We start from the raw sequence: 27,341 nt of genomic DNA on the forward strand, positions 1-27,341 counted from the left end.
TCTGGCTGAGACTGCCTCCTGCTGAAAAAGCTGTCTGTAGAAGTCAATGGCAATCTCCATTACCTCATCTGGGCTAGAGCAAATTCTCTCATACTGATCACGGAGGCTACAAATTTGATCTTCTGAGGTGTGAGGCTGATGCACCTGAAAAAACTCCCTGCACATCGTGTCCCCCTTCCACGCCCAAAAGGCTGCTGAGGTACGGAAGGAGAACTCAGAGCGCATGTCCTCAAGACCCGCGAGGGATGCCCGTACATGCACCTCATGCGTGTGGAGAGTGGGATCCCTTGGTGCCTCCTGGAGTAGTCTCTGAGTGGCTGTTAGGTCTCGCCGAAGTGCTCTCTCCTCCTCCCAACGCTGTTGCCTAGCCTATAGGGCTGCCTCCTGGCAAATCCTGCTTGACTCAGCTAAGACCTCTACAACCTCCTCTGCGATCTAGTTCCCCTTGGTCCACTCCCTAGTCCAGAGCTACTCAATCTGCCTCCTTACCTCATCCCTCTTGTAGATCGACTCAGGGATCCAACAGGATCGCGTGTCAAGGGTTGAAGCAGAAGCATCAAGTGTGAGGAGAACTGGGCAGTGATCAGACAAAGAGGTGCCAGGCAACTGCCCTACTTGGCCTCCTCTAGAGCACCCCCACTCTCCCACATAGAACCGGTCCATCTGCTCCAAAAGAGCTCCGCCCAGCCATCTATATCCCCAAGAGAAGTCCAACGACCTCTCTCTTTTGTGAAAAGCTAGGTTCTGCCAAGCATCATGTACTCCTACTGTGAGGAGAAAGACCTCCCATGCCTCTTGCTCCTCCCCTGCCATACCCTGGTAATCTTTGCTTCTACCCTGCTGGTCCTCTAAGGCTTCAAGGTTGTTGAAGTCTCCTCCAACAATCCAAGAGTCCACCTCTGGAAGTCCTCCTGCAATCTCCATCTAGAGCCTACTGCGTGCCCTAACCTCAGTAGGAGCATAAACATTGAGGACTCCAAGGCATGAGTCCCCTGAATCCAGTCTGATCCATAGGACCGTCCCTGCCACAATCGTCCCGTGGTCTCGCATATAGGTGGTAAGGCTCGAGCCAATAGAGGTGTATACGCCTCCACTCCTGCCGTGGGCACCGATGGAGTACTCCTAGTAGGTGTGTGAGCTGTCTGGAAGTACCTTCCCCACCCAATGGGCTTGGTCGAAAGGGGGGGGGGAGGGGATCCATCCGGCAAGGGTAGGCTACAACTCTTGCTGAACAATCAATTTCTTGAAACCACGTGCCCCACTATAGTGTAGATTGTTCACATTCCAGGACGCTAGGTGTAGACTCATGGGGAAACCTGTGACTGACCGAACAAGCATTTGTTCGGTGTGGAAGATGTTGATGAAGAAGAAGAGCTATGGGGCATGCGAATGCGCTTGGCCACAGGCTTGGAGGGTGAACTCTATTCCCCCATGGTGGCTCTTGGGCACACGGTGTGTTCTTTGTATCTTCCACAACCACCCGTACCTTCGGGACTCCTACGGTTGTCACTGCATCCGCGAAGAAGAGAGAAAGAACTGTGCTGAAAAGCTATCCAAAGTCCTCCACTAATTGAGGATACTCTATCGTCAGTCCAGGGAATAGAAGGGTGACCAAGTATCTAGGAAACCTGTTGTGGAGCGCAAAGTCCTCCACTATGAAGCCACTATACCACGAAACCATATAGATGACCCCCTTCCTGGAGACATAATGTAAGCTATCCATTAGCTCACGGGCTGCATCCGCGGAGATGATTTGGACCATGAAGATCCCCTGACCCATGAGAACTGCCTCTACAATCTGCATTGTACCAATGCGTAGCATGGAGTGAAGCCAATCCTGAAGCTGGGCCTTGGATGGAGAGTGTCCTACAACCTATCGAAAGATTGCTGTTTCTTTCAGGAGTTGTTCCTCAGAAAGAACGACGCGCAAGGTGTTTGACTAGGGGGCACTCTCAGAATACACCGGTGTTTGACCAGAGGTTTCCATTGCGCGTCACTGCTGAGGACCTACCGAGCTAGCTGTTGTGATACCGGGGGGAACGTTGCTGCAGACAGAGGGAGCAACAGTCAATTTCAGCCTCATACACTAAGTGGCAGCCCTGGCTAAGAGCTTGGTAGTTAGTCATGGGCTCACGGAGATTGACCTGATGAGACAGGTCTGCAAGTGACAACGTAGGCCAAGCGTGAGGCAATGGGCCTGGCAGAGACCAGGCACTAGGAGGCGTGGGCAGACAGCAACATCACATGGCGGGGAACCTATATCCTAGATGAAAATCTCTAGTAACAAGTTTTTATCTTTTTACCAATAGTTATATCTACTCATGAAAGTTCTCCATCAAAGAAGGAAAGCCTTGAAGATGAGATAAGTGTCAAGACACTTGTTATTCAAGCTTCTTAGTGTGCCTCCACTTGTAAGTGATCAAATATTTATCTGTGCTTGAAACTTCCTTTTTCATAAAAATAACTCTATTTCTCTCATTTTAGATCAAGTTTACTTGTTAAAATCTTTTGTATAGCAGCTGAAGAATGTCCCAAAGTTGCTCACAACCATCTCCACCTTCATCCTCCATTTCTTCATCATCAAAATCTCTCAGTTCTCTTCTCCTCACTCATATTTTTCACAACAGCAGTTCAACACCTCTTTTTTATCTCCATCTTCCACTTCAGGATCATAAAGAAAGCCACTGTACAGTTTGACAACCATGAGGAAAGACTAATTTTTCTCTAGCAAATCAAGAGGCCCCTAATTAAGAATAAATCATCAATGCAGCATGAGAGAGTTACCACAGGCATGGAACCCTTAGCATCCAGATATCACAACTCACCTATGTTGATGCTATTGTACTGATAGCCAACTATCTTGAAGGAATGCAAAGGCACTTAGATAAATTATTGGAGTATAAGTCACTATCCCATGTAATAAGAGAGTCTCTCTTTGCAGGCATTGGACATCTTTCTAGGGGATGGCCTATACGGACTAGAGATGTTTATACTGTTGCTGTCTTCTTACACGAGATTTGCAGACATAGAATGTCACAAACGAGGACCAGCAGATCAGCCACTATAGGACCAGTGTACGGGCACCCGACAAACTATCTAAAATGGACACACCAACAAGTTAAACTTTACACCTTCCACCAAATTGGCTAAGGCAATTACCCTCCACCACAAAGGGTTAGGAATTGTACAAAAAGGAAATATGAATTACTACATTTTCCAAATTCATTTTTACATCAATATCCTTAGGACTATCTAGGGTTAGAATTAACCAAACGACCCTAAACTGTCTCCAATGTCTCCTACATTAGGGTTTTGCAAAACCCCAGGAAGCAACATCTGCTGCAAATGATAAACACACGGCACCCACAAATGCTGTCACGTAATCTTGTTAAGGACATGTCTTTGCATGTAGTACACAGTAGAACTCCTAGCCGTGAATGCCAGCTTCCCTTGCTCTCCAGCCTGCTCAAACCTACCAAATCAAAAGCTTCTACCAGTCAGGGCAAAAATCAACCACAATTCAAGTCAACCACACGTATCGTCAGCCTCCAAGTCATCAACCACCCTACATAGTTGACTGCCACAATGCAGAAAAGTGAAACCTGAACTGGTCAAATTTTCCAGCACGGTATATGAACAGCAGCACTAGGCGTGAATAAGACATAATGATAGCTTAGAACCTTAGAAGCCAACATACATTTACAGCTTTGAGAAGAATTAACGTGCTACAGAAGCTCTGCAGTATAAAATAAATAAACATGCAGTCCCATGCATGTTGCCATGCAATCTTGCCAGGGACAGAAACGTGTGTAGAACACCAAGTTGTCCATAGCAGCTCCCCTCTCCACCACTGGCAATACCACTACCAGCACTGCCTACTCTGCAGGTGCTAGGCAGACCATGTGATTAGATCTGCCACTCAACAACCGCTGACATAGAAGCCATGGCCCGTTAATTTCAGGCATCATACGAAGATTGCTAATACACAAGATCCAAGCTGCATCTTGCTTCATCATCAACTCACATGAGAGATGTATTATGCCAAACTGCAGTTAAAAGCCTATATAGCTCTTTATAGTCAGGCTTTCTGTTGTTTTTCAAAGTCAGCTGGATGAGTTGCACAAAAATGTTTAGCTGCCTAGCTGAGATTCACCAACCAATACGAGTTCCCAAAACAATCACCAAAATATATACTTCAATGCTAGCTCTTCAAAATGTTTCAATATGACACAGCACATAGGAACAAGAACAGGAAATCACATATTTCCAACCTGTCCACTCTAGATCCTCCCATTGCACGAGAGTCCTCCACTTGTCCAGATATGCTTCGCCTATCAAAGCATAGAACATCAAGCTGCATATATAAAGTCACTGCTTAAAAATACAATAAGTTTCCTTAATCCATAATGACATCCATGCAACAGTTCACTTACCTTAGAGCTGCATAGATATTGATAAAGTGGGCTCTGAAATATTCAACAGAAACAAAGAGTTGGAGGTGAACCTTTCTTGCTCCCTTGCTTCCTCTCTCCTCCCCCACCCAATAAGAGGGAAAAAATCTCTCCACTCTTTGTTGCATCTAGGCATGTCCCTTAATCTTGTCAACCTCCACACAGTATGGTACTTTTAATCCCTATCAGCAGGCCCGCATCATGTGTAATGGCACAACTCCAGTTCTTTAGCCCATTCCAGTGCAGGACCTGGTGGAGGGGGGGTCTGTCCCTACGTGTGTGTCCCTCTCTCTGTGTGTGTGCGTGCGTGTGTGTGCCAAATTAATGTATTTCCTTAGGGCCAGATCATTGAACTCTATACAGATATAAGCACAAACTTGTAAGAATCCTCTGAGTGGTAACAACTGTTTTAGAACAAACTGCCCTGACTGATTATGTTATCAAAAAAAGCTTTGCATGTTTCCAACACTTGACGGACACGGCCACGTGACCACGCATACCTGAGACCGAATCAAAAATAAATGCATTCAGTGTCTGCCAGATGTGCCAAAGACCACTCCAACACCAAAAATGAAAAAGACAAGGATGGTGCAGCTGTAAAGTGGCTATGAAAGGCATCTTGCCCAAAACCCAAGAACGGATGACTGATGATTGTACGCTGACATGTCACTGAAGTCCATACACGGGAAATGAAACCCACGCTTGTCTAGCAACTAGTCAAGAGATAAAAAGCTGAAGAGCCTCATCACAAGTCTAGCAATTGACCGTTTGAAACAATCATCTGATTGCACAAAAGCCAATCCAACCATGGGGATGAAAGGTTGAAATGCAAGGAAAGGGAAATGTTGCCAAAGTTATTCCTCCAAGTTCAACCAAATCATTCTGCACCTTGAGGTGCCCGAAAGTAATGACAAATACAATGGAAAGAATAAACCCAAGACTAACCAAGAATGACATCATCTCATATAGTCCTCAAAACCAGTTGTGCCATCCTATTGAATTTATTACGCTCCATGTGCTCATCACTTATCAAGCCAATCGAGCAACGTGGATGTGGAAAAAACCTCACTTGCAAGGAACAAGCCTCCTTTCTAGAGCCAAGGGGATCCCAAGCAATGAAGTGAAGAATCTCCAGGAGGCAATCAAGTCTAAAAAAAGAAAAGACTATGGTGTTTTGATTGCTCTTTTTTTTTCCTAATGCGCAAGTTGTATGCCAAGAAACTACATCCTCCTAAGGGAGCAGGCCAACATGCTGAACAAGATCCAGCTACCAATAGAGAAGACCCTTCAGCCTAGTAACATGACTTTGAACCGCAAGCTTGTGAACATGGAGTTGGATGAGTCTAAGCCAACATCTGAGCATTTGAGTGCTTTCACAGGGATTTTGAGTCAATTGCAAGACTCTAGTTTACAGCCGCTATTTTCTTGTTGATGACTTTGCATGATAGCCGAGAGGCTTTGGTTGTTTCACTTAGCAATAACACTACCTTAAACTTTGATGGTGTTAGAGGCTCTATCCTCAATGAGGAGATCAAAAGAAAGTCTAGTAGAGAAAGCAATGGTTCAGCCTATCATCTTAGAGGCAGGTCAATGAAGATGGGTAATGCAGCAAATAGAGGCAAAAGTAGGAGTAAAAGTAGGGGCAAATAGTAGGATGTTACTTGCTATCAATGTGGGTGTAAAGGACATAAAAAGCCCAATCACCACTACTACAAGAAAGAGCAAGAAAGAAAGAAACACCAAGGAAAGAAAAAGAAGGATGACAAGAAAGATGATGACAGCTCTTCCTACAAAGAAATTACAAAGGCAAATGTTTCATCTAGTGTGATCATTGAAGAACTTCCTGACACTGAAGAGGTACTTGTTGTAGCCTCATGCAATGATGTGGATGTTATGGTAGCAGTAGGTGATATGCACATCAACAAAAAAAAAAGTAATTGATGTCTTACTTTCAGCCCATGATGAGCTGTCCCAATCATGGATAGTGGACAGCGGTGCCTCTTTTCATGTTACTCCTCTGTTGAGTCATTTTCTACATACACTGCAAGTTGCCTAGGCAAGGTTTACTTGGGCAACAACTATGCATGTGAGATAGAGGGTCTAGTTGGTCCCTGAAAACGGCCACGAGTTGATTTTACAAGATGTCAAATATGTACCTAGTATAAAGAAAATCCTACTACCAGTTGGGTAGCTTGATGAAAGAGGGTATTTTACAACCTATGGTAGTGGATCTTGGAAGGTCCACAAGGGCTCTATGTCAATTATTAAAGGCAACAAAAGGGGGACTTTGTATTATATGCATTGTAAAGCATTACCTTGCAAGTTCTTGGCTATGGCTGAAGTTCATTCACAGATGGAACTTTGGCACAAAAGACTTGGTCATATGAGCCAAAAAGGCCTTCAAGTTCTCTCTTTAGAGAGACTTCATGTAAAAGGCTCAAGTTTCGAATTTTGTAATGATTGCATATATGGAAAACATGTGAAGTTTCCTTATTACTCTGGTGTCGTTAAGAAGTCCAATACTCTTGATTTAGTACACTCTAACGTGTGCACTACGCCTGTTAATTCATATGGGGATGCATAGTACTTTATCACTTTTATTGATGATTTCAATAGAAAGTCATAGATGTATGTGTTAAAGAGCAAAAAGAAAGTTTTGGATGCTTTTAAAGGTTTCGTGCTTTTGTTACCACACAGAAAGGGCTTAAGTTAAAAGCTATAAGAATGGATAATAGAGGGGAGTATGTTTCTGATGAGTTCAAAAAGTTTTGTGAGATGCATGGCATTAAGAGGTAGTTGACAGCCTCTTATGATCCTGCATCAAATGGCGTGGCTAAAAGATATAATCACACACTTTGTGAGAGTCATATATATGCTATCTACAACTAATCTCTTGCAGCAGTTTAGGAGAGAGGCTCTTAAAACTACAATTCGCGTATGCAATCGCTTTTCCAATCGTGCATTGGAAAATGGCATTCTTGAAGAGGTTTGGTCTAGCAAACCTACTTCATATGACCATTTGTGTGTCTTTGGTTGTGATGCCTTTGTGCATGTTCGTGTAGATCAAAGGACTAAACTAGACATGAAATCCATCAAGGGCATCTTCATGGGATATGGGGATGAGGAAGAGATGGATCATAGAGTTTGGCTTCCTCAGGGAAAGAAGATAGTACGCAGACAAGATGTAGTATTTAATGAGGCAAAGTTGCTAAAACATGCTACACATGGTGACCTTGACAAAAAGAATGTCAAATTTCAACATGAACAGCCAACCATTCAACAACCATTAGCTAAAGATTCTATTCCTTTTGATGCTGAAAATGAGCAACAACCCACTGTGCTACAGCCAGAAGATAATGAACAGCAAATAGATGCACTGGATGGAATGACAGCAAGAAGAACATGCTAAAAACAGGTTACAACAGCATGGAAATGCTGAAAATTAGCCACCAGGTGATGGTGTGCACATACCTGAGGATGTAGGCCCATTGCCTGACAATACAAATCATTGGGTAAGAAGGTCTACACGTATCAGAAGGGAGGCACAAAGGTTTCAGCCATCTTTGGATTGCATTTTGTTGACTAATGAAGGTGAGCCTCTCACATTTAAAGAGAGACAATCATGTGAAAACGAGAAAGTGGGAGCTTGCTATGCAAGAAGAGATCTCTATATGCAAATAACACACGGAAGCTTGTACCTTTACCCAAGGATAGGAAAACTATCCTTGACAAATGGGTTTACAAGGTAAAATGTATTGAGGGGAAGCCCAAGCACAAGGCACGGTTGGTTGCCTAAGGGCTATACACACAAGGAAGGCATAGACTTCCATGAGGTCTTTTCACCAATGATGAAGATGACTATGCTCCATGTTTTGTTTGCTCTCACTGCATCCTTGGATTTAGAGTCGCATCAAATGGATGTGAAGACTGCTTTTCCTCATGGTGACCTGGATGAAGAGCTGAACATGAAACACCCTAAAGGTGTTGCTATTCCAAGGAGAGAGCATTCGGTTTGTAAGCTGAAACACAACTTTTATGGGCTAAAACAAGCCCCTAGATAGAGGTATAAAAGTTTGATACTTTCATGCTCAGTCATGGGTTTAGCGCAATCATGCAGATCATTGCTTATACACTAAAAAGGCTGATGATGAAAGCTTTACTGTGCTGGTCTTATATGTGGATGACATGTTAATTGCAGGAAAGCATAAGAGTACTTTGAATCCTCTTAAAAGGCAGCTGCAGCTGAGTTCAGCCTTCTCAATGAAAGATTTAGGGGCAATTGAACACATTTTGGGCATGAGCATTAAAAGAGATAGACGGCAGCACTTGTTGTTTCTCTCACATGACAAGTACATTAGCAAAGTACTTGACAAATTTAATACGGCTGGTGCTAAGCCTCTTGGTGTGCCTTTACCGCCACATACAAAGCTTAGCAAAGTTGATTGCCCAAAGGATGATGCAGCTGCTAGTGCTATGAAAGGCATACCTTATGCATCAACTTGTGGACCTTTGATGTATGCTATGGTTGCAACTCACAGACTAACATTGCTCATGCAATGGGAGTTGTTAGTAGATTCATGTCTAACCCTGGCAAGCCACATTGGGAAGCAATGAAATGTATCTTTAGATACTTGAAAGGTACACAAGAGAAGTATATATGCTATGAAAAGGGTATACTAGAGTTGCAGGGATTCTGTGATTTGGACATAGCAAGAGACCTTGACACTAGGAAATCTACCAATGGGTATGTCTTTACTTTGGCTGGTCGGGCTATCTCTTGGTGTTCAAGGTTGCAAAAAATTATGGCATTGAGTACTGCAGAGACTGAATATATTTCAGCCACCAAAACTTCTAAGGAAGCTATTTGGCTTGGCGGTCTGGTCAAGCATTTTGGTCTTTCTTCACATACTCCAATGCTTGGTTGTGATAGCCAAAATATAATGTATCTAGCTAAGAATGCCATGTTCCATGCACGTACCAAACACATAGATGTGCGGTATCACTTCATTTGACAGATCTTGGATGATGATCTTATCACATTGACTACAATCAAAACCCAAGATAACCATGCAAATGTTCTCACTAAGAACATTGCAAAGACTCAACATAAGCATTACATCCGATTAGTGGGAGTTGGTTAGCTTAAAGGTATCACTTCAAGCCATTAAGTGGGAGGTTGTTGGATGTAAAGTCCCTTCATCTCCGTGTATAAAGTTATACGGGTGTGAGTACACCCTTATTGTACCCTAACATATAAATACATTCTTTATTCTTTGTGTACCATTACAATATGGTACACTTATCTTTGCATTCACTCTCTCTTACTCTCAACACTGCTGCTCGCACTTCTAGCTCGCACCTCCATTGCGCACTCTCCCCTTCAAACTAGTATCAAAGCTGTGGTCAATGGTGGGAAGATTCCACACCGGTAGTCGAGTAGTACAATAGAAATAGTTGCCATTGGAAATACGACACCTGGAAAGGGCCGAGGTGAGGGGTTGACCATCAATCAACAATCTCTGAATAAAGACTTTGAATTTTGGATGGAGCCTCGTTGAGCCACCCTTCCATAATAGTCAATTTCCACCACTCACTACTCTTATGGAGACCCCAAACAACATTAGTCTTGGTCACCAACCAAAGATAGTCTCTAATCCAAAGGTGCTTCAGTTAACCAAATTTGACTATACTATAGACCTTTTGTCACAACAAAGATCTCACAATGAACCTTACAAAAAACAAGGTTATGGTGTTTGATACTTTTCCACTAGATTCGACGATCAATACCTTCTTTCACATATGGAGAGGAGACAATGCAAGTGGTCCAGAGATATGTTTACTTGGGGATTGCATTTTCAAGGCCAAGGTTCACTTTATGAACTTAAAAGAGCAGCAGGGGATAGAGGAACATGAGGCTATGCAGCTCTGAGGTCAATGGAGAGTCAGTGTGCATGCATACAATTTTAGGAGCCCTCCTAGACAAAGCTCTGGCTTCTCAACACTTTGATCGCACCATCACTTCTACATGGGGTCCCCATATATGGGGATGGAGCTGGGAAGATATGCTAGATTTGACTATTGGATGAGAAAAGACATCCCTTATCTTGAGCATCCATATTTCGAGCAACATTACCACCGAGGCAAAGTGATTTGGTGGAGTAAGGGTTACCATATTACTAAGTGGCAAGACAAATCTTTTACGCACGACATTCGAGTCTACTGTCATCATTGTCATCGAGTTCTTACTAGCTTCCCCATTGAGTTTAGTAAAGAAGGAGGGATTGTAACTATCCCTCTCTAGATTAGACTTTGACTATCATAAGTACGAGTAGGTTGATTGTTATGGCAAGTTACATCAATGAAGCCTCAGTTTATACATTATATATTGATGGAGCTTCTCAAGGCCTGGTAAGCATGCGAGTGTAAGGGTTGTCATAGAAGACCCCCATCGTCGTGTTGTTTTGAAAATGGGGGTGTGTTTAGGCACCACTTATACTAATAACATGGCCAAATACAAGGCTTTGCTTATGGGACTAAATTTAGCCAAACGAGGTGGTATTCGCCAATTATTGGTAAAAGGCGACTCGCAGTTAGTGATCAACCAACACTGAGGAAACACAACATATATGACCAAGACTAAAACATGAAGACTCAGACAAAGACAAGTAAAACTCAAACCCTAAACGCAAAACACAAAAACTCAAAACTCAAACACAAAGACAAACACTGAGAGAATAAACTCTAAAGTAAATGAATGCTGTGAATGAATATAAGAGTGCACAAAATGCCCAAGGGCAAAGCAATGCAGCGTCAGAGAGTGACATCCACTAGTCAGAGATGAGAGAGCGTTGAATAATGAAGGGCAGCAAGATGGTCACCAAAACATAGCAGTCCAAGGCTGAATTTTGGTAAACACAGCAGTGTACCACCAAAGGAAGGCTGAAAACCAATCACCCGATGTAGAGAATTATCAAGGCTGAAAACCGATCACCCAATGCAGAGAATTATCAAGTGACAATACGAGAGTGTTTTCTGATATAAACAGCCTACTAGACAGCAAAAACACAAGTATTGCAGCAGTCGCCCGAGTATTGCAGCAGTCGCCCAATGGGAGAGATGGCAGCAGCTTGTCACCTGGCACCAAATGCTGAAAACACAAGCTGATCAAGTGCTATGATGACGTAGCAAATGGAAACCTCCAAACAACAAGGCCATGGCTGAAAACACACCACCTAGGGCTAGATAGTGATGGGCTGCAATCAATGATGGCTAGACAACAGATGGTAGGTGGATGATGGCTGAAATCTGCACAATAGAGTGAGAAACCTGCACAAAAGGATAAGGCTGAATGGTGGGCAGCCTATCTATTTATAGATGTTAAAGGGTGCCCAAAATTTAATTACGGTTTTGGGGACCACCGAAACTCTCTCAAACCACGCACCAAATTTGTGTTTTTTATTAATTAAGCATGTTTTTGGGTTGTTTTAAAATGCTAATCAGCTGTAAAGCATGTTTTAGCTCAACACCCCCTCTCAAGCCCAAAACTGAGTCTAAAAGGGAAGGCCGACAATGTTTATCCCAAGGCATTTGACCCCAAAGCAACCTAGGCATCGAACAAAGGGTACATGTCGGTGTCTACCAAGACTACAAAGGCAATGGTTATCTTACCAAGGGAGTCCAAGTAGTCACCTCAAAGAGGACAGGGCATCGGACAAAGGGTGCTCACCGGCTACCTAATGGCCTACCAATCCCTACAAAGGCAAATGAAACATGGTGCAGCAACAAGAGATGTAGCCGCACTGAACTACCAGTGCAAGCAGTCGCAACAGTCTGCATTGATTTTCTAGGAGAAATATCCTAGGCCTTGATACAACAATCCTCATCCACATGACCCGACCTTTAACAGTGTGTGCAAAACCTATTTTCTTAGGAATTTACTATCAAAGGGATCATGTTTCTTTGGTTCCATCGGAGGAAGTGGTGTCATCCTTGTTTTGGCTTTGCCTTCGCATCTTGCAAGTTCTTGCTACTACTAGTGGTTTCTCTCCCGAAGAAGAGAGAACTGACCCTCGCCCCTCTGAATGGATATATGTGGAGGACTTCTTGTGGACTTGATTGTGCAGCCTTGCATAATGCAAAAACTAATACTCAAAACTCATAGAAGGTTGGCAATCTCGAGAGTGAGATAATGTGCTTGATAAAATGGAAGTATTTGTTGGACAACTTGTTCAAGAAGAACGTAGCCTGATCGTCATCTAGCTTTCGGGAGCCAGTAGTGGCAAACTCAGTAAGTAAACGCCAATATTTGGCCAACTTGACTTTCGGATCATCCCCTTCTTTAATGGAAAACTCTTGAAGTTCAAAATCGAGATTGATACGTCAAGTGCAATCTTGAACCGCATAGCGGTCAATGAGATGACTCCAATGCTCAAATGAGAGGGGAAAATGCTATAATTGAGAGTGGAACTCGGAAAGCAATCCCTGTATTAACTCAACATTAGCGTGGCATTGCAAACTCTCCATAATGAGGTCCCAAAGTCCTTGAGATCCAAGCACTTATTGCATGAAGTTCGACCAAGTGGTAAAATTCGACCCGTTAAAACGTGTCTCATCAATGAAGGCATTCTTGGCCGTTGCAACAGCAGTGATAGTGCTAGGAGATGGTGTGTAGTTTATGCTTGGACAAAGGCATTGTTACAACTATATGGATTATATATGGATATAGTACAGCTTGAATTGCCCTCACTTGGAACTCTGCCGAGAGGAGCTAAACCACATCATCAAGATGGAAATTATTCAAATACACACAGCTAGGACATGGGTGACACCTACTGAGGACCTGGGGACAAAGATGGCTTTCTATAGAAAGCATCTTTTGCGCAAATCCATTTAACACCAGCCTGCGGATCGAGATAGATATATATGATGGAAACTCCCTCCCCCTGGAGGACAAGATTTGCTAGCTTTATCAACTCGAACCAAGGGCAAAGTAGCATTACTTATGCAGGTGTCCAGTGTATTATGAGGTCAAAGGGCGTTTATGAGATCAAAGGGTATTTCCATTGCCTGTTTAGAGAGGGATTTGGACCACTATCCAAGGCGATGGATTCCCAGATTAGGAATGTCTTGGGCTTTTTCACTAAAGCTACGCCGTCACAGAGAGCACCTCTTGCAAACCCAAGAGCAAAGAGACAGAGCCACATACTAGCGTATACTCATAGAGTTCTACCAAGCATCGACTACTCCCTCTAATACAAAGCCTTTATTGGATCGACTAGTGGTCTCACCACAAGAAACCACCCTAGACATAGCCACAAAGAGATGCAAAGCCCGTCATCCCACCATTGCAAGAGGCATCACCTGCAAATATAGAAGATACTACACAGTGATACAAAAGATACTACACAGTCATCACGGGACCATAGCGCACCGCTTCAATCTCTCTACATGCTAGATAGACCCATGAGAGGTATCTTGGATAAGAGTGCTTCTTATGCACTTCCATATTGTATCTAGCTTAGATATCATTTTGTATTCATCAGCTATGTATCGTTTATTGTTCATTTTCCATTTTATTAGTCACAGCATTAGGTTGCAACTATCTTGGGACTTGGGAAAATTCCTCGACTTTTCACATGTAACATTTTGGTCTCATAGGGCCTTTTGTAGATGTTAATGTTAAAAACTCTCTTTTTCGTGAAGATAATTGAATTTAGCGCTTTTCCTTCGTGACTGTTATTTTCTGCTTTTTTCTAAGCCGACCTGATGGTCTGATGTAAAATATTTACCACTTAATTCAAAATCTCTCTCTCTCTCTCTCTCTCTCTCTCTCTCTCTCTCTCTCTCTCTCTCTCTCTCTCTCTCTCTCTCTACACACACACACACACACACACACACATACAGACCCCCCCCCCACACAGTCAAGCCTACCTCTACAATGTGTGATTCAATACAACTTTGTACAGAATGATTCCTCCTAGCAACAGTAGTTTTTACTCTAAGCTTTGAAGTCTTCTACATCTCTCAAGCAACTAACTCTACTCCACAACTGCTACTAGTCACTTCCAAGGATTATGGGCTGAAGTTTGGTGGACACTAAGGCTTTCTAAAGGCACATCTTCAAGATCAATTCAGGTTATACAGTGGATGTCTGTTGTTTGCTAACTCCATCTTGTGATTTAATCTCCAAGTCCATCTTTCCTTCTTTATATTGTGTCAAAGTGTTTATTGAGCCCTTTGCATGCAAATACTCTTCATATTGTAATCAATCACTTTCCTTCGTGACAGTCTCTCTCTCTCTTATCACTTGTCTACATTACGATAAATTATACATATACATCTTGAACCTTGATGGGATCAATAATTTTTTTTGCCACAAAAATAGTGAACCTAAGGCATTCAATGTTATTTTTTGAAAGGAAGATCACTTGCCCCCAATTGCATAGATTTTTTGTGCTCTAAGAATTTCTAAGCTGACCCAAAGATGACTTGGGTATTTTGCTTCAAACTTTAGTAGGTCAAGATATTATCAAATATCATGAGTATGAACTTGTCAAGGTAGGGCCTGAAAATATCTTACATTGGCCTAAAAAGAAGGAAGGAAGGAAGGAAGGAACAAGTAAAAAGAAGAGGAGGAGGAGGAGGAGGAGGAGGAGGAGGAGGAGGAGGTGATGGTGGTAGTGAGCTCACGAGCCGCAAACACACACAGGTCATAGGCGAAGGCAAAATGTATAAGGCAGACCAAATTCGCAAGAGACAAGGTAAAAAATAGAGGCGCAAATGTTTTGAATAAACCGTTTTTTGCACCGCAAGACGACCAACCTGAAACGCCTTTTTGATGGTCTTGTTTCAATCCAAAACGACCATACCGTTTTGGCTTCCCTGAAATGACATTTCCAGGTATTATGAGATAGATCCAAGCAAGAAAATGCTCTAGCTAACCTTCTTGGTAATTAGAACTTATCTAGAGTACTATGAAGATAGTTAACAATATTAGTGTGCCATAAATTACAGTCATCCACATGTCTTCACCAAAGTCACAAGGATTAAAACGGGCTACATCTAATAGCCAAAGGCTTAGTGCAATTACAAGGGAACTCTATGTGGTCGATGAGACAAAATGCTCCCCAACAAGATTAACACTAGGAGACATATATTGAACATATGTCTCCAAGGTGTAATTACACATTTCAATCCATCCATCAGTCCCAAGATAGAAGGACCACAAAGCAAAGTGGGACTCCAAGTATAGATGTTCATTTTCCACAAATGGCCAATGTCTCCAAGGTGTAATTACACATTTCAATCCATCCATCAGTCCCAAGATAGAAGGACCACAATGCAAAGTGGGACTCCAAGTATAGATGTTCATTTTCCACAAATGGCCAATGAACTAAGAAAGATGTTCACTGAGGATTTCATAAGGCAAATTATGAAACAAGTAGGTCTCCAATGACTAGAAGATCAGTTGCTAGAAAAAGTATTAGACTAACTACAGATTTCAATGGGCAGCCCATTAGGTTGAAGAGGCAACAAATGAGTAGGTCAATTTGTGGCGTCAATCAGTCTATCTTGCATATATGAGACAGGCCATGCACAGCAATCGGTCCATGAAGACACTCATTGCAGCATGGCCATGTATATATGGGGCAATCCTCTTACAACATACCAAGGATAAAAGAATTCAATGGGAATTTACAAGGGATAAGACACTCAACCAATTAGTACTATTCAGCACATGAGCATACACAAACATGCAGGTTATGTTTGAGCTCAGCTGGATGCAGCAGGAAGTTCAAGGAGAAGTGAGCATGAGAGTGTGACAACTGGTAAGATAGTCAGAGAGAGAGCAGAGTGAAAGTACAATGCGATATGAGTGTACCAACAATGTGTTGGTACTCAAAGAATAAAATGTATTTATACTTAGGGCACGTAAGGGTGCATTCACATGTACAACTAAATAATATGCGTGTACTATACACAAAGGTTAAAACCGGTCCTTTATCCCAGCAACCTCCCACTTAAAGGTCCAAAGTGAACCTCTAACCAACTCCCACTAGTCGAATGCAATGCTCATGCTGAGCTTTGCTTAGACTTTTAGTGAGAACATCTGCAGGGTTGTCCTGTGTTTTGATCTTGGTCAATGTGATTTGACCATCTTCCAAAATCTGTCTAATGAACTGATATCGCACATCTATATGCTTTGTACATGAATGACACATGGCATTCTTAGCCAAATACACAGCACTCTGGCTATCATATCCCAAAATTGCAGTACCCATAGACATGCCGAGATCCTCTGTAAGTCTGTTCAACCATATAGCTTCCTTAGAAGCTTCAATAGCTTATATGTATTCAACTTTAGTGGTACTCAGTGCAAGAAAGCCGTTTTTACATCCATTTGGTATAGCTCTAAGTCCAATACAGCAGTGAGAGCAAAAAACACACGTAGAGTGGTCATCTTCACAACAGGTGAGAAGACCTCTTGGAAGTCAATCCCTTCCTTTTGTACATACCCTTTGGCAACCAATCTTGCCTTGTACTTGGGTTTCCCATCAACTGTCTTTACTTTGTACACCCATTTGTTTGGAAAAGGCTTCCTTTCTTTGGGCAACGACACAAGATCCCAAGTATCATTTGCATATAGAGATTTAATCTCTTCCTGCATAGCTAGCTCCCACTTACTATTGAACTCACATGACTTGACCTCTTTGTATGTAAAAGGCTCACCCTCATCTGTAAGCATCACATAATGCAAGGAGGGCTCAAACCTATGTGGTTGCCTTCTTACGCGTGTAGACCTGTTCACCCAATGATCAACATTTTTAGGAATTGGATCTACATCTGGAGATATATTATTTTCAGCATTTATTGGCTACTGTAAGCCATTTTCAGTATGTTGTTCATGTTGTACAACACCTTCATTTTCATTACCAGCACCTGCATTTTCATAATCAGCAAGCCTATCTTGTTGTCCATGACCTCCTTGTGCTCCTATTTGCTATCCATCATCATTTGGCTCAAAAATAACTGGTTGATCATCAGTTTCAGCTTGTGGTACAACACCATGAGGCTCATTTTCTGAAGTAGTAGGGGACTACAAACTCTTTGAAATTTGACTTTTTTCATATCTTCATTAGAGGCTAGAGTACCTTTTTAGCAATTTTGCCTCACTAACACAACATTACCACTGCGAATAATTTTATTGGACTGAGGTAACCACACTCTGTAGCCAAATTCACCTTCATCACCATAGCCCATGAAAATGCCTTTGGTGGATTTTGGGTCAAGTTTATTCCTCAGCACATCTCTAACATGCACAAAAGCATTATAGCCAAATATGCATAAATGGTCATATAAGGCTGATTTGCCAGACCAAACCTCCTCAAGGATGCCATTATTTAAGGACCTATTTGGAGAGCAATTACAAATGTGAACCGTGGTTTTGAGTGCCTCTCCCCAAAATTCATGAGGGAGATTAGCAGTGGACAGCATGCACCACACTCTTTCACATAAAGTCCTATTATATCTTTCAGTCGCCCCATTTGAAGAAGGGATGTAAGGAGCTGTAAGCTCCCTCTTAATTCCATGCAAGTCACAAAAGGACTTGAATTCAGTTGATGTGAACTCACCCCCATTATCAATAGTAAGCTTACTGCAACATTTTTGGAGTGAGGCAATTGCTACTGCCCTACACTTGATAAATAGATCCCCATGTACTGCTATTGGTGGTCAAGTTATAGAGGAGGTATGATCTAGAAAACCTTCATTACATGCTTATTTTTACGTTTCTTTGGATATGAGGCTTGCGCCATATTCCCAAAAATAAATGCAATAACTTGGATCCTAAATCAATGGAATGCATCTCTCTTGGTTACGGGGATATAGGTGAGATGGGCTATCATCTATGGGATCCATAGGCTAGAAAGGTCATTTGTAGCCATGATGTTGTTTTACATGAAGAGAAGATGCATAAGCAGCCTAAGCAGGTAGTTGAGGTATGCAAAGTGATATTTCGGAAGGAGCCTCATGTTACCATACAATCGGATATTGCTTTTGTAGTCAGAATAGTGAGTAGATACGTGTCAAATCTTGGCAAGAAGCATTGGGAAAAAATGAGAGGCATCTTGAGGTATTTGAGTGGTACTAGAGATACATGCATATGCTTTGGGAGGAGTAGGAATGGTGTACTTGGGATACACAGATTTATACTTAAACAAGGAATGTATTTCAGCTTTCTACCTATTTGAGTTGTCACAAATGCATGAAAAGTTTTAAAAACAGCAAACACTTCACTTTTCTTTTTCAACACATATACCCAAATCTTTTTAGAACAATCATCTATAAAGGAGACAAAATATGCGGCACCACCCAAAGATTTCACGAGCATACTACATACATCAGAATGCACTAAGTCCAAGACATTAGACTTACGAGAGACACCAGAGTAAAAGGAATTTCTTATTTGCTTTCCAAACTGACACTCATTACAAAAGTCAAATTTAGAGCCTTTTCCATCAACCCTCCTCAGAGAGGTAAGGACATCAAGTCCTTTTTGGCTCATATTGCCTAATCTCTTATGCCATAACTCCAAGTGGCTGCAAAATTTCAGCAGCTGCAAGAAACTTGCCATTCAAGGCTTTACAATGCAAACAATACACAATGCCCTTCTTGGTTCCTTTTGCAATCAGCATGGAACCCTTTTTCACTTTCCACAAACCACCACCAAACAGTGTAGTGTAACCATGCAAGTCAAGCTAACGAACTGATAGTAAACTCTTTTTAATGCCAGGCACATATCTGACATCTTTCAACACAAGCTCTTGCCCATTGTCTAAAGACAAGTGTGTACAGTTCCAATCCCATCAATGTTGCAAGCATGGTTATTTCCAAGATACACCTTTCCATAACTACCTGCATTGAACATAGCAAAACACTCCAAGTAAGGAGTTACATGGAAAGAGGCAAGTCTGAGTACACCATCATCAACTAACATAAGTGCATCAATTACATCAGCCTTGGTAATCTGCATATCCTCATGTGACATACAAGGGCATTATAATCAACTGTACATAATACATCAGCCTCTATATCTGAAAGCTCCTCTATGACCACACTAGAGGCCACATTGGCCTTTTCCTTGCCTTTGGTTGCCTCAAATGCATCTTTCTTATCCTCCTCCTCCTTTTTATCTCCTACATTCTTTTTTCTCTCTTGTTCCTTCTTGTAATACCTGCAATCAGGTTTCTTGTGGCCCTTCCGACCACAGTGATAGCAAGTAATGTCACTCTTTTCCTTTCCTTTGCTCTTACTCCTATTTCTCTATCCTGCATCTGCATTTTTCTTTTCAGTTCTTTTTTCTCTCTTGTTCCTTCTTGTAATACCTGCAATCAGGTTTCTTGTGGCCCTTCCGACCACAGTGATAGCAAGTAATGTCGCTCTTTTCCTTTCCTTTGCTCTTACTCCTTTTTCTCTGTCCTGCATCTGTATTTTTCTTTTCAGCCATGCCTCTTACATTATAAGTTGAGTTGCTGCCTTCTCCACTAGACATATCTCTAATTTATTCATTCAAGATAGAACCCCTCACCCCGTCATATGAGAGATTGGGGTTATTGCTGAGTGAAACCACCAAGAGTCCAACAGTGTCATGATCAGAAAGATCGCCCTCAACTTATCATCATAGTCCAAATTTGCATCTTTGAGCTGATTTAAAATCGTTGTAAATGCACTCAAGTGCTCAACTGCAAGCTTTGACTCATCCAATTGCATATTTACCAACTTGTGCATTAAATACACCTCATTAACAAGTGTGGTGATCTCATAGGTAGTTTTCAGCTTCTCCCATATGGCATAACCTGTATCTAAACCCTTGATGTCAGTCAAGATGTCATCAATGACACCCATCTTAATGTAAGCCACAACCTTTTTGTTTACTCTGGCTTAATCTCAATTGGGTCTGCATGCTGGACAATTGTCATTTTTACCTGTGGGTGTATAGAAACTTCTACTTGGTGAACTGATCAGCAATAAACTAGATGATGTGCTTGAAGCAAGAGAAGCTTTATTCAAGTCAAATTTATGTGATCCAAGGATGTATAAAGAATATTTGATATATATGAGAGATCTTCTATATGAAGGACTTGACCCGCACGACCACTCCATAAAAGAACACCTGGTTATTCTTTTCTTAAGCCAATTCTATTCTATTGTAAACAAAAGATGAAAAATGAGAATAGGGACTTTACAGATAGTGTAGGTCAGATTATACATACCATAGAGCAAACAATTAAAGAGGTTTGTCATCATCAGAAGATGACACAACTCAACCAGAAGTTCCCCCAATCTATTTGTAACATTACTTCTAAGTTTGATGCTGATTTTGGCTGTGAAAAATGTAGTTGTGATACTACTCATAGATATAGTCACTCTAGTCATCGGTATCGGAATTCTTCTCGCCACCACAGAAACTATACAAACTCCAAGTCTTACTTCAATAGGCAAGACTATGGACACAAGCCCTCTCGCCACTCAAGATATTCACACCGCCACAGAAGAGGAAAGTCTTATCATAAATCTGATAAGAACAAGGATTATGACAAAAACTAAAAAAAGAAAGATCTCAAGTGTTATATTTGTGGCAGCTCATCTCATCCGGCTAACAAGTGTCCCAAGAAGGGCAAAGATCAGGCCAACTCTGCCAAAGTAAACATGCATCATTATGGTTCCGACTCTTCTTAAGATTATTCTTCTGACACTGAAAGCTTTTACTCATATGACAGTGAAAGTGAAAATGCTACTGATAGTGCAGAAGGATCTACTGAATCAACAACCAGCAATACTTCTTGGTATATTGCAGATACAACTTCAAGTGAATCTTCGGATAATGATACAGCTTCAGACATCACTAAAGATTCAAATGATGATACCATTCATCTTGCCAATTTCCAACCAGTAAATGCCCATGAAGTATATTTTCCAAGAAAAAGAGATAAAATGTTTGTGGATGGTGCTTCTACATCCAATTATAGAAGTGATTTTTCCAGAAATCAAAGGGAAAACAGATCAAACAGAGTTCATCAGAATCATCTGATTCTCATACTTCAACAACTTCATCATCAAAGACGAAAAAGCACAAAAATAAGATAAGGTAAGATTTCTTCTCCAACCCCTATGATTTACCAAAGCCTGGCACACTAGCACCAGAGACAAAGAGTCAAGCAAATATGTTTGTGCCACACAACCTTGAAAAGCTTCATCAACCAAGGACTGCTTCCTAGCTATTATAGTCACTCTCCTCCGTAACCATAGGAACACAACAAGCAGGCTTCGACATGGTAAATGCTTTTCTTTTAATGCAACAAGAGCAAAATTCTTTATGTAAAATATATAGAAGACTCTTGACAAGCCAAAAGGATTTAGCTCAAGCCACTACTGCTTCTTCAAGAGTTAAATTCCTCCTCCATAAATATCTCAAGTACTCATGGGCAGCTCCGCCACAAGTTCATAAGGTCAATGCTCTTAACACTGGTGAACCAATACCAATGGTTTGTGTACAATTAAAAAATATGCCACAGTTTTCAATGTATGTTGATGCTTTACTGGATACAAGATCCAATTTATCTATTGCTCCATTTGAACTCTTTCCAAAGAGTCGTATCAAGGCTACTACTCCCATCATAGTAGAGCTATCTAGCAATAAAAAGATTACACTTATTCATGTCACCCAGGCATATCTCCAACTTGGTGCTATCAAAGTTCCCATCAAAATACAGTTGATGAGACAGATGAGATATGATATTCTCATCGGTACAGATATCTTACAACACTTGGTGCTTACACATTCTGGTCCAACCACTTCACTATTTCCAATAAAGAAAAACAGGTGGACATGCCCCTTCTGCCCAAGATTGGCAGAACCATCTACTCCATCTCAGAATCAACTCTTCCATCAAAGGATGCTACTAGGACTCATTGGATAAAAAATGAAATGCAAAAATATGACAAAGAAATCCAAAGGATACAAGAGCATCTCAAAACATTTATGCATGATGATCCCTTAATATATAGGGGGAAAAGGGATATTTATGCAATCTCTCTTCCTATCCAGCCTAATGCAATCCCGACCAAGGCAGTACATCCAAGAATGAAAGATGAAGATTTTGAAGTATGTAAAGAAGAGATACAAACTCTTCTTGAGAAAGAACTGATTGAGCCAACAAACTCCCCATGGGCTTGTCAGGCATTCTATGTCAATAAGCACTCAAAGTAAAAGAGAGGTAAAAAGAGAACGGCTATTAATTATAAACCATTAAACAAATTTTTGATTGGACATGGTCATCCAATTTCTCTCAAGGACTTGCTATTAAAAAGGTTGAAGAAGGCAAATATTTTTGGTAAGTTTTATTTTAAATCTGGTTTTTGGCAACTCCCCATTAAAGCCGCAGAACGTTACAAAACGGCCTTCTGTGTGTCCCAAGGACATTATCAGTGGACTGTCCTTTCTTTGGGATCAAAATAGCTTCTACTAAATTTCAGGAATGGATAGATTTCATATTTGGCAAGTTTTCTTTTTGCTTAACTTATATTGATGATATACTTGTGTTCTCATAAACTGTCCAAGATCATTTGAAACATCTCTCCCAGTCTGCAAAGGCCATTGAAGATGCAAGAATGGTTTTATCTCCAACCAAGTCTATTATGTTTCAAACAACTGTGGAATTTTTAGGGTTGGAAATCAGTCAAGGCTCAGTAAAATTGCAAGATCATGTGCTTACAAAAATCCTTGACATGCCAAATACTTTCACCTTTGTTAAGCAGCTCCAACAGTTCTTAGGTTGCTTAAATTGGATAAATTTATTTACACTAAATATTGCCAACTACTCAAAGGATCTCTATCCTTTACTTAGAAAAGATCATTTCCATTGGTGCTCCATTCATACATTGGCAATACAAAATATAAAAAATATCATTAAGCATCTTTCTCCTCTATGCTTGCCAACTGGACTACCACTAGTTTTGTGTACAAGATTCAGGGTGGGGAGCATGTTTATGAGAAGAAGAATCTTCCATTTTACACCCTTGCAAATATGCTTCGGGTATTCTCTCTAGCAAACAACAAAACTATCCTTCCTATCACGGGAGATATTGGCTATGATTAAAGCCATCAAAGCATTTAGATTCCTCATAGAATTTGTTCCTTTTACAATCCGGACAAACCTAAAGCATATCCCAAGATACTTGACAAAGAAAGCTCCCAACGAGATCCCGAATAAAAGACTTTTAAGATGGCTGAGCAAAATTTTGCCAATACATATAATCCCCAAATTTTTGGGATCCAATGTCAAGAAATTTTACTCAAAAGAGCAAAATTCTGACAAATTTGGCAAAATCCCCAATTTAATTGAGATCACCATACGCAATGTCTGCAATTTCTGACCTGAATATCACTACCAAGCATAGACGAGGTCAAATCTAGGAAAAGCACCAAATTTCAGGCTCAATTTTGCACAAATATGAGATCTGTGCCTCCAGCACGTGAACTCCCGCCAAGCGTAAGTGGTAATTGAAAATATTAAAAGAAAAATTTTGATTTTTTTAAAAAATTGACGTAGGGGATCTGTTGACCCGTCAGGCGGGTCGCGTGACTGACAGCCCGCTAGCATCCATCCCACACGTCCCTTGTCTCACGTCGTCCGCTGGTCCCCGTTGCATGCTGCACGATCCCCGTTGCACACTACGCCTGCTGCCCGCTGCACCTACTCCCCGCTGGTCGTTGCGCCTACTGCACGCCTGCTGCTGCCCGCTGGTCCACGCTGGTCACACTGGTCAGCAGTTTGTGGCACCCAACTCCAATTTGGTCACGAACTCCAGCTGACTCCCTGCTGGACACGAACTCCAGTCATCTCCCTACTCGACATGAACTCCAGCCATCTGCATGCTTGACGATCTTGTACCGTAAGCTCTGATACCAGTTGTTGGAGCTCAGCTGGATAAGCAGAAGTTCGAGGAGGAGTGAGCATGAGAGTGTGACGGCTGGTAAGATAGTCAGAGAGAGAGCAGAGTGAAAGTACGATGCGATATAAGTGTACCAACAATGTGTTGGTACACAAAGAATAAAATGTATTTATACTTAGGGCACGTAAGGGTGCATTCACATGTACAACTAAATAATGTGTGTGTACTAAAGACGAAGGTTAAACCGGGCCTTTATCCCAACAGGTTATGGCCAACAAACAAGTCCTTAGTATTTTTATAAGTTAACACGATCTTAAGATAAATGAGCTTCCGCAGAGTTTAGTATCGGGAGAGACGGATACGGTATATCTTAAATAGAGATAGTAAGAACCTGATCTTCCACTAGGGAAGACTCTTTGTCAAGATTGTCAACCACCCAAACCCAAAAGTGCCATAAACACATATGCACTACAGAACCCTTTAGCTAAAAATAAATGCCATGAGCGCATTCACATTGTCCTAACTTTTAGGAAGCATTCACACTTAGTGACCCTTAGTGGCAAATGCTGCAAACATTTGTTGATGATGTCCAAGGATGTAACACAATTTCTCCTCGCTCTAATTTCCCAGCCTTTGATGAACTGATAGCATTAATTCTCAAGTTGCTCAAATAAGGGGCAGCCCAAGTCATGAGAGTATGTATGCATAATGCTTCTACAAACAAAGGCAAGGAAATATCATCAGGATTACCAAACAACAAAGGAGGCTTTGGGGATGCTCTGCTCTACTTCCACTTCATCTTCTTCCACAAGCAGAAGTCAAACCCTCACAAAGACTTCACTTGTGCAAGGGAAAGGGTCATATGCCCAAACTATTTCAAGAGGAAAAAAGATGATCACAAGGCAACTCATGCAAAATCTCATGCTGATAAACAGCCAAAAGTGAGTTGACGTCAATCATAAAGAAGAAAATCTTTCTGCCAATAGCGTTCCTAAACTTATGGTGGATAATGGTGCTTTTGCACTCGTGATCAATTGGCCAACCCAAACTGACTAAGGGCTACTGTTAGATTTCAATCTGAGCTGATAATGGTGAATCTAAAAATGTAAGCTACATTATGATAAATGATTACCTGGGGTATGCTATTGAAATCACCAGCAACTATGACAGGAATCCCTCCCCATTCTTGGGACAAAGAATATGCCTTGTCAAGAAGGTGACGCACCTGATAATAAGCAAACAAGACCCAAAATGAACTTTCAATTTGCAGCTTCTGCAGAAATAAGTACAAACTTGATTCTAATTTTAAGAAAATCCCAAATAATTATCTTAAAAGTTTTGTCAATGTGCAAACTACCCCTTAAATTTAGGAAGGGCACAATTCACCTACACATTTTGCTAAATTCATACTATACTTTCAGATTTCAGAATTTCAAATTTTCATGCACCTATGTGACTGAATTTTGAAACAATAACATCTGACAAATATTCACATCTGCAGTTTTAGTAAGAGCCCATACTAGATACAGCCTTTAAACCAGCAACCTTGTTGCATAGAAGCTACAAACCTGGCCAAGCTTTATGTCGCCTCGATTAGGATTGAAAAGCACGTGTATATTGCAAACCACAAAGCGTTTATCAACAGCATGCTCACTGCAAAAGATTCGACTAAAATGAGTCATGCAAGAAAAACGTACAAAAACTCCCATTCAAAATATCTGCACTATGTCCTGTTAAAAAGTCCATAAAAACATCAAATATTACTTTCCAAACCATACTTTGTTGTCTGGCTTTTGCCCTTGTCCTGCTCTGCCTGAGTCAATAACAGTAAAAACTAATTCATTCCCCAAACACAGGACTGTTGTACTTATATAATTGGACCAACCTCAAATCCCAGCTTCAAACTCCAGGGTCAAAGCACATTCTAAAAAGGGAATAACAATACAGCCAAATGCTTCATGCAAACCATGGAAAAGCCAAAGCCAATTTTAAGCAGTCTTTTGAGTCAAGAAGTATAGAAGAGCCATCCTGCAACATTCACCTGTAGAATGCAGAGCTGGGCAACGTTATGTCGCATGTCAAATTCTTGAAATTCAATGCTTTCCTCTTGAAGAAGCTGAAATCTGACTAACCATAGAAAAATTAATATTTCAACTTTCTTCTCATTTCCCCTAAAAACACGCTAACATATCACATGTAGCTCACCTTCGAGTCCTCCAAAATAAAGCACACCCATCAGTAGAACCACCAGTGCGGCCCTGCAGACTGCTGCAAAATTAATCATTTCCGGACCACATTCTAGAAACAAAGGACTTACCAATTGGCCAAAAGCATACCTTGTAGATACCTTCATAGCCTTGTTGAACAAGCTCATTTTGCAGGTCTTCAAAGCGATCAACTTCCTGTGTAGGAAAACACAACATTTAACAACAGCAGTGACCCCATAGCAAGTGTCTTAGTTTCCAATATTTCCACAAAGCCAGACCTGCAAACAAATAACATCAGGAGACCACAAGCCAAGCTCTAAAAGAAGCCTCTCCTTTCGTCGATCCCAGTCCATTATATAGTATGGGATGTGGGCATACAGCTCTCGCCAATGCTGGCTAGCATTGTCTACCCCCAGAATGTTGTATGAAACAATAGCAAATCTAACTGTCACAGAGGACAACTGTTGTGAGTAAAGCAGATTTCATGATAGTAGGATTCAGTTTCTGTCACATGAAGCAAATAAATAGTCTGTGATAAGAAATTGGTATGAAACAGCACATTAAGAACAGGAAATCAGTATGAAACAGCACATTAATACTATTCAAACATATGTTATCCAGCATCCTTTCACTTGTACAACCCCTGTCAAGTCCGTAAGTAACAGTACACTAGCCTAAGTAAAACATACAGAAAAGTACAAGTGTTGTAGGCCACCATGGCACGGTCTGC

The 27,341-nt window shown here is 41.3% G+C and overlaps 1 protein-coding gene across 4 annotated transcripts in view; it reads right to left on the reverse strand.

The window, feature by feature from the left end:
• The window catches only part of LOC148040335 (DNAse I-like superfamily protein), a 76,632-nt gene that overhangs the window by 18,905 nt on the left and 30,386 nt on the right, over nucleotides 1–27,341 (reverse strand). For 3 of the 4 annotated variants that reach the window (XM_087698476.1, XM_087698484.1, XM_087698466.1), the window contains 9 exons: nucleotides 26,890–27,056; nucleotides 26,741–26,806; nucleotides 26,610–26,662; nucleotides 26,446–26,527; nucleotides 26,183–26,217; nucleotides 25,973–26,057; nucleotides 25,537–25,629; nucleotides 4,434–4,466; nucleotides 4,272–4,354 (listed from right to left, as the gene is read on the reverse strand). In XM_087698476.1, coding sequence (XP_087554602.1) covers nucleotides 4,272–4,354; nucleotides 4,434–4,466; nucleotides 25,537–25,629; nucleotides 25,973–26,057; nucleotides 26,183–26,217; nucleotides 26,446–26,527; nucleotides 26,610–26,662; nucleotides 26,741–26,806; nucleotides 26,890–27,056 — 697 coding nt within the window. Of the gene's footprint in view, nucleotides 1–4,271; nucleotides 4,355–4,433; nucleotides 4,467–25,536; nucleotides 25,630–25,972; nucleotides 26,058–26,182; nucleotides 26,218–26,445; nucleotides 26,528–26,609; nucleotides 26,670–26,740; nucleotides 26,807–26,889; nucleotides 27,057–27,341 lie in introns of those variants that run through there. The other variant, XM_087698492.1, reaches the window with a different exon arrangement.

The sequence above is a fragment of the Lygodium microphyllum genome, chromosome 2 (genome assembly GCF_053477565.2).
Source record: "Lygodium microphyllum isolate KBCC chromosome 2, Lygodium_microphyllum_v1.1.10, whole genome shotgun sequence".
NCBI lineage: Eukaryota > Viridiplantae > Streptophyta > Polypodiopsida > Schizaeales > Lygodiaceae > Lygodium > Lygodium microphyllum.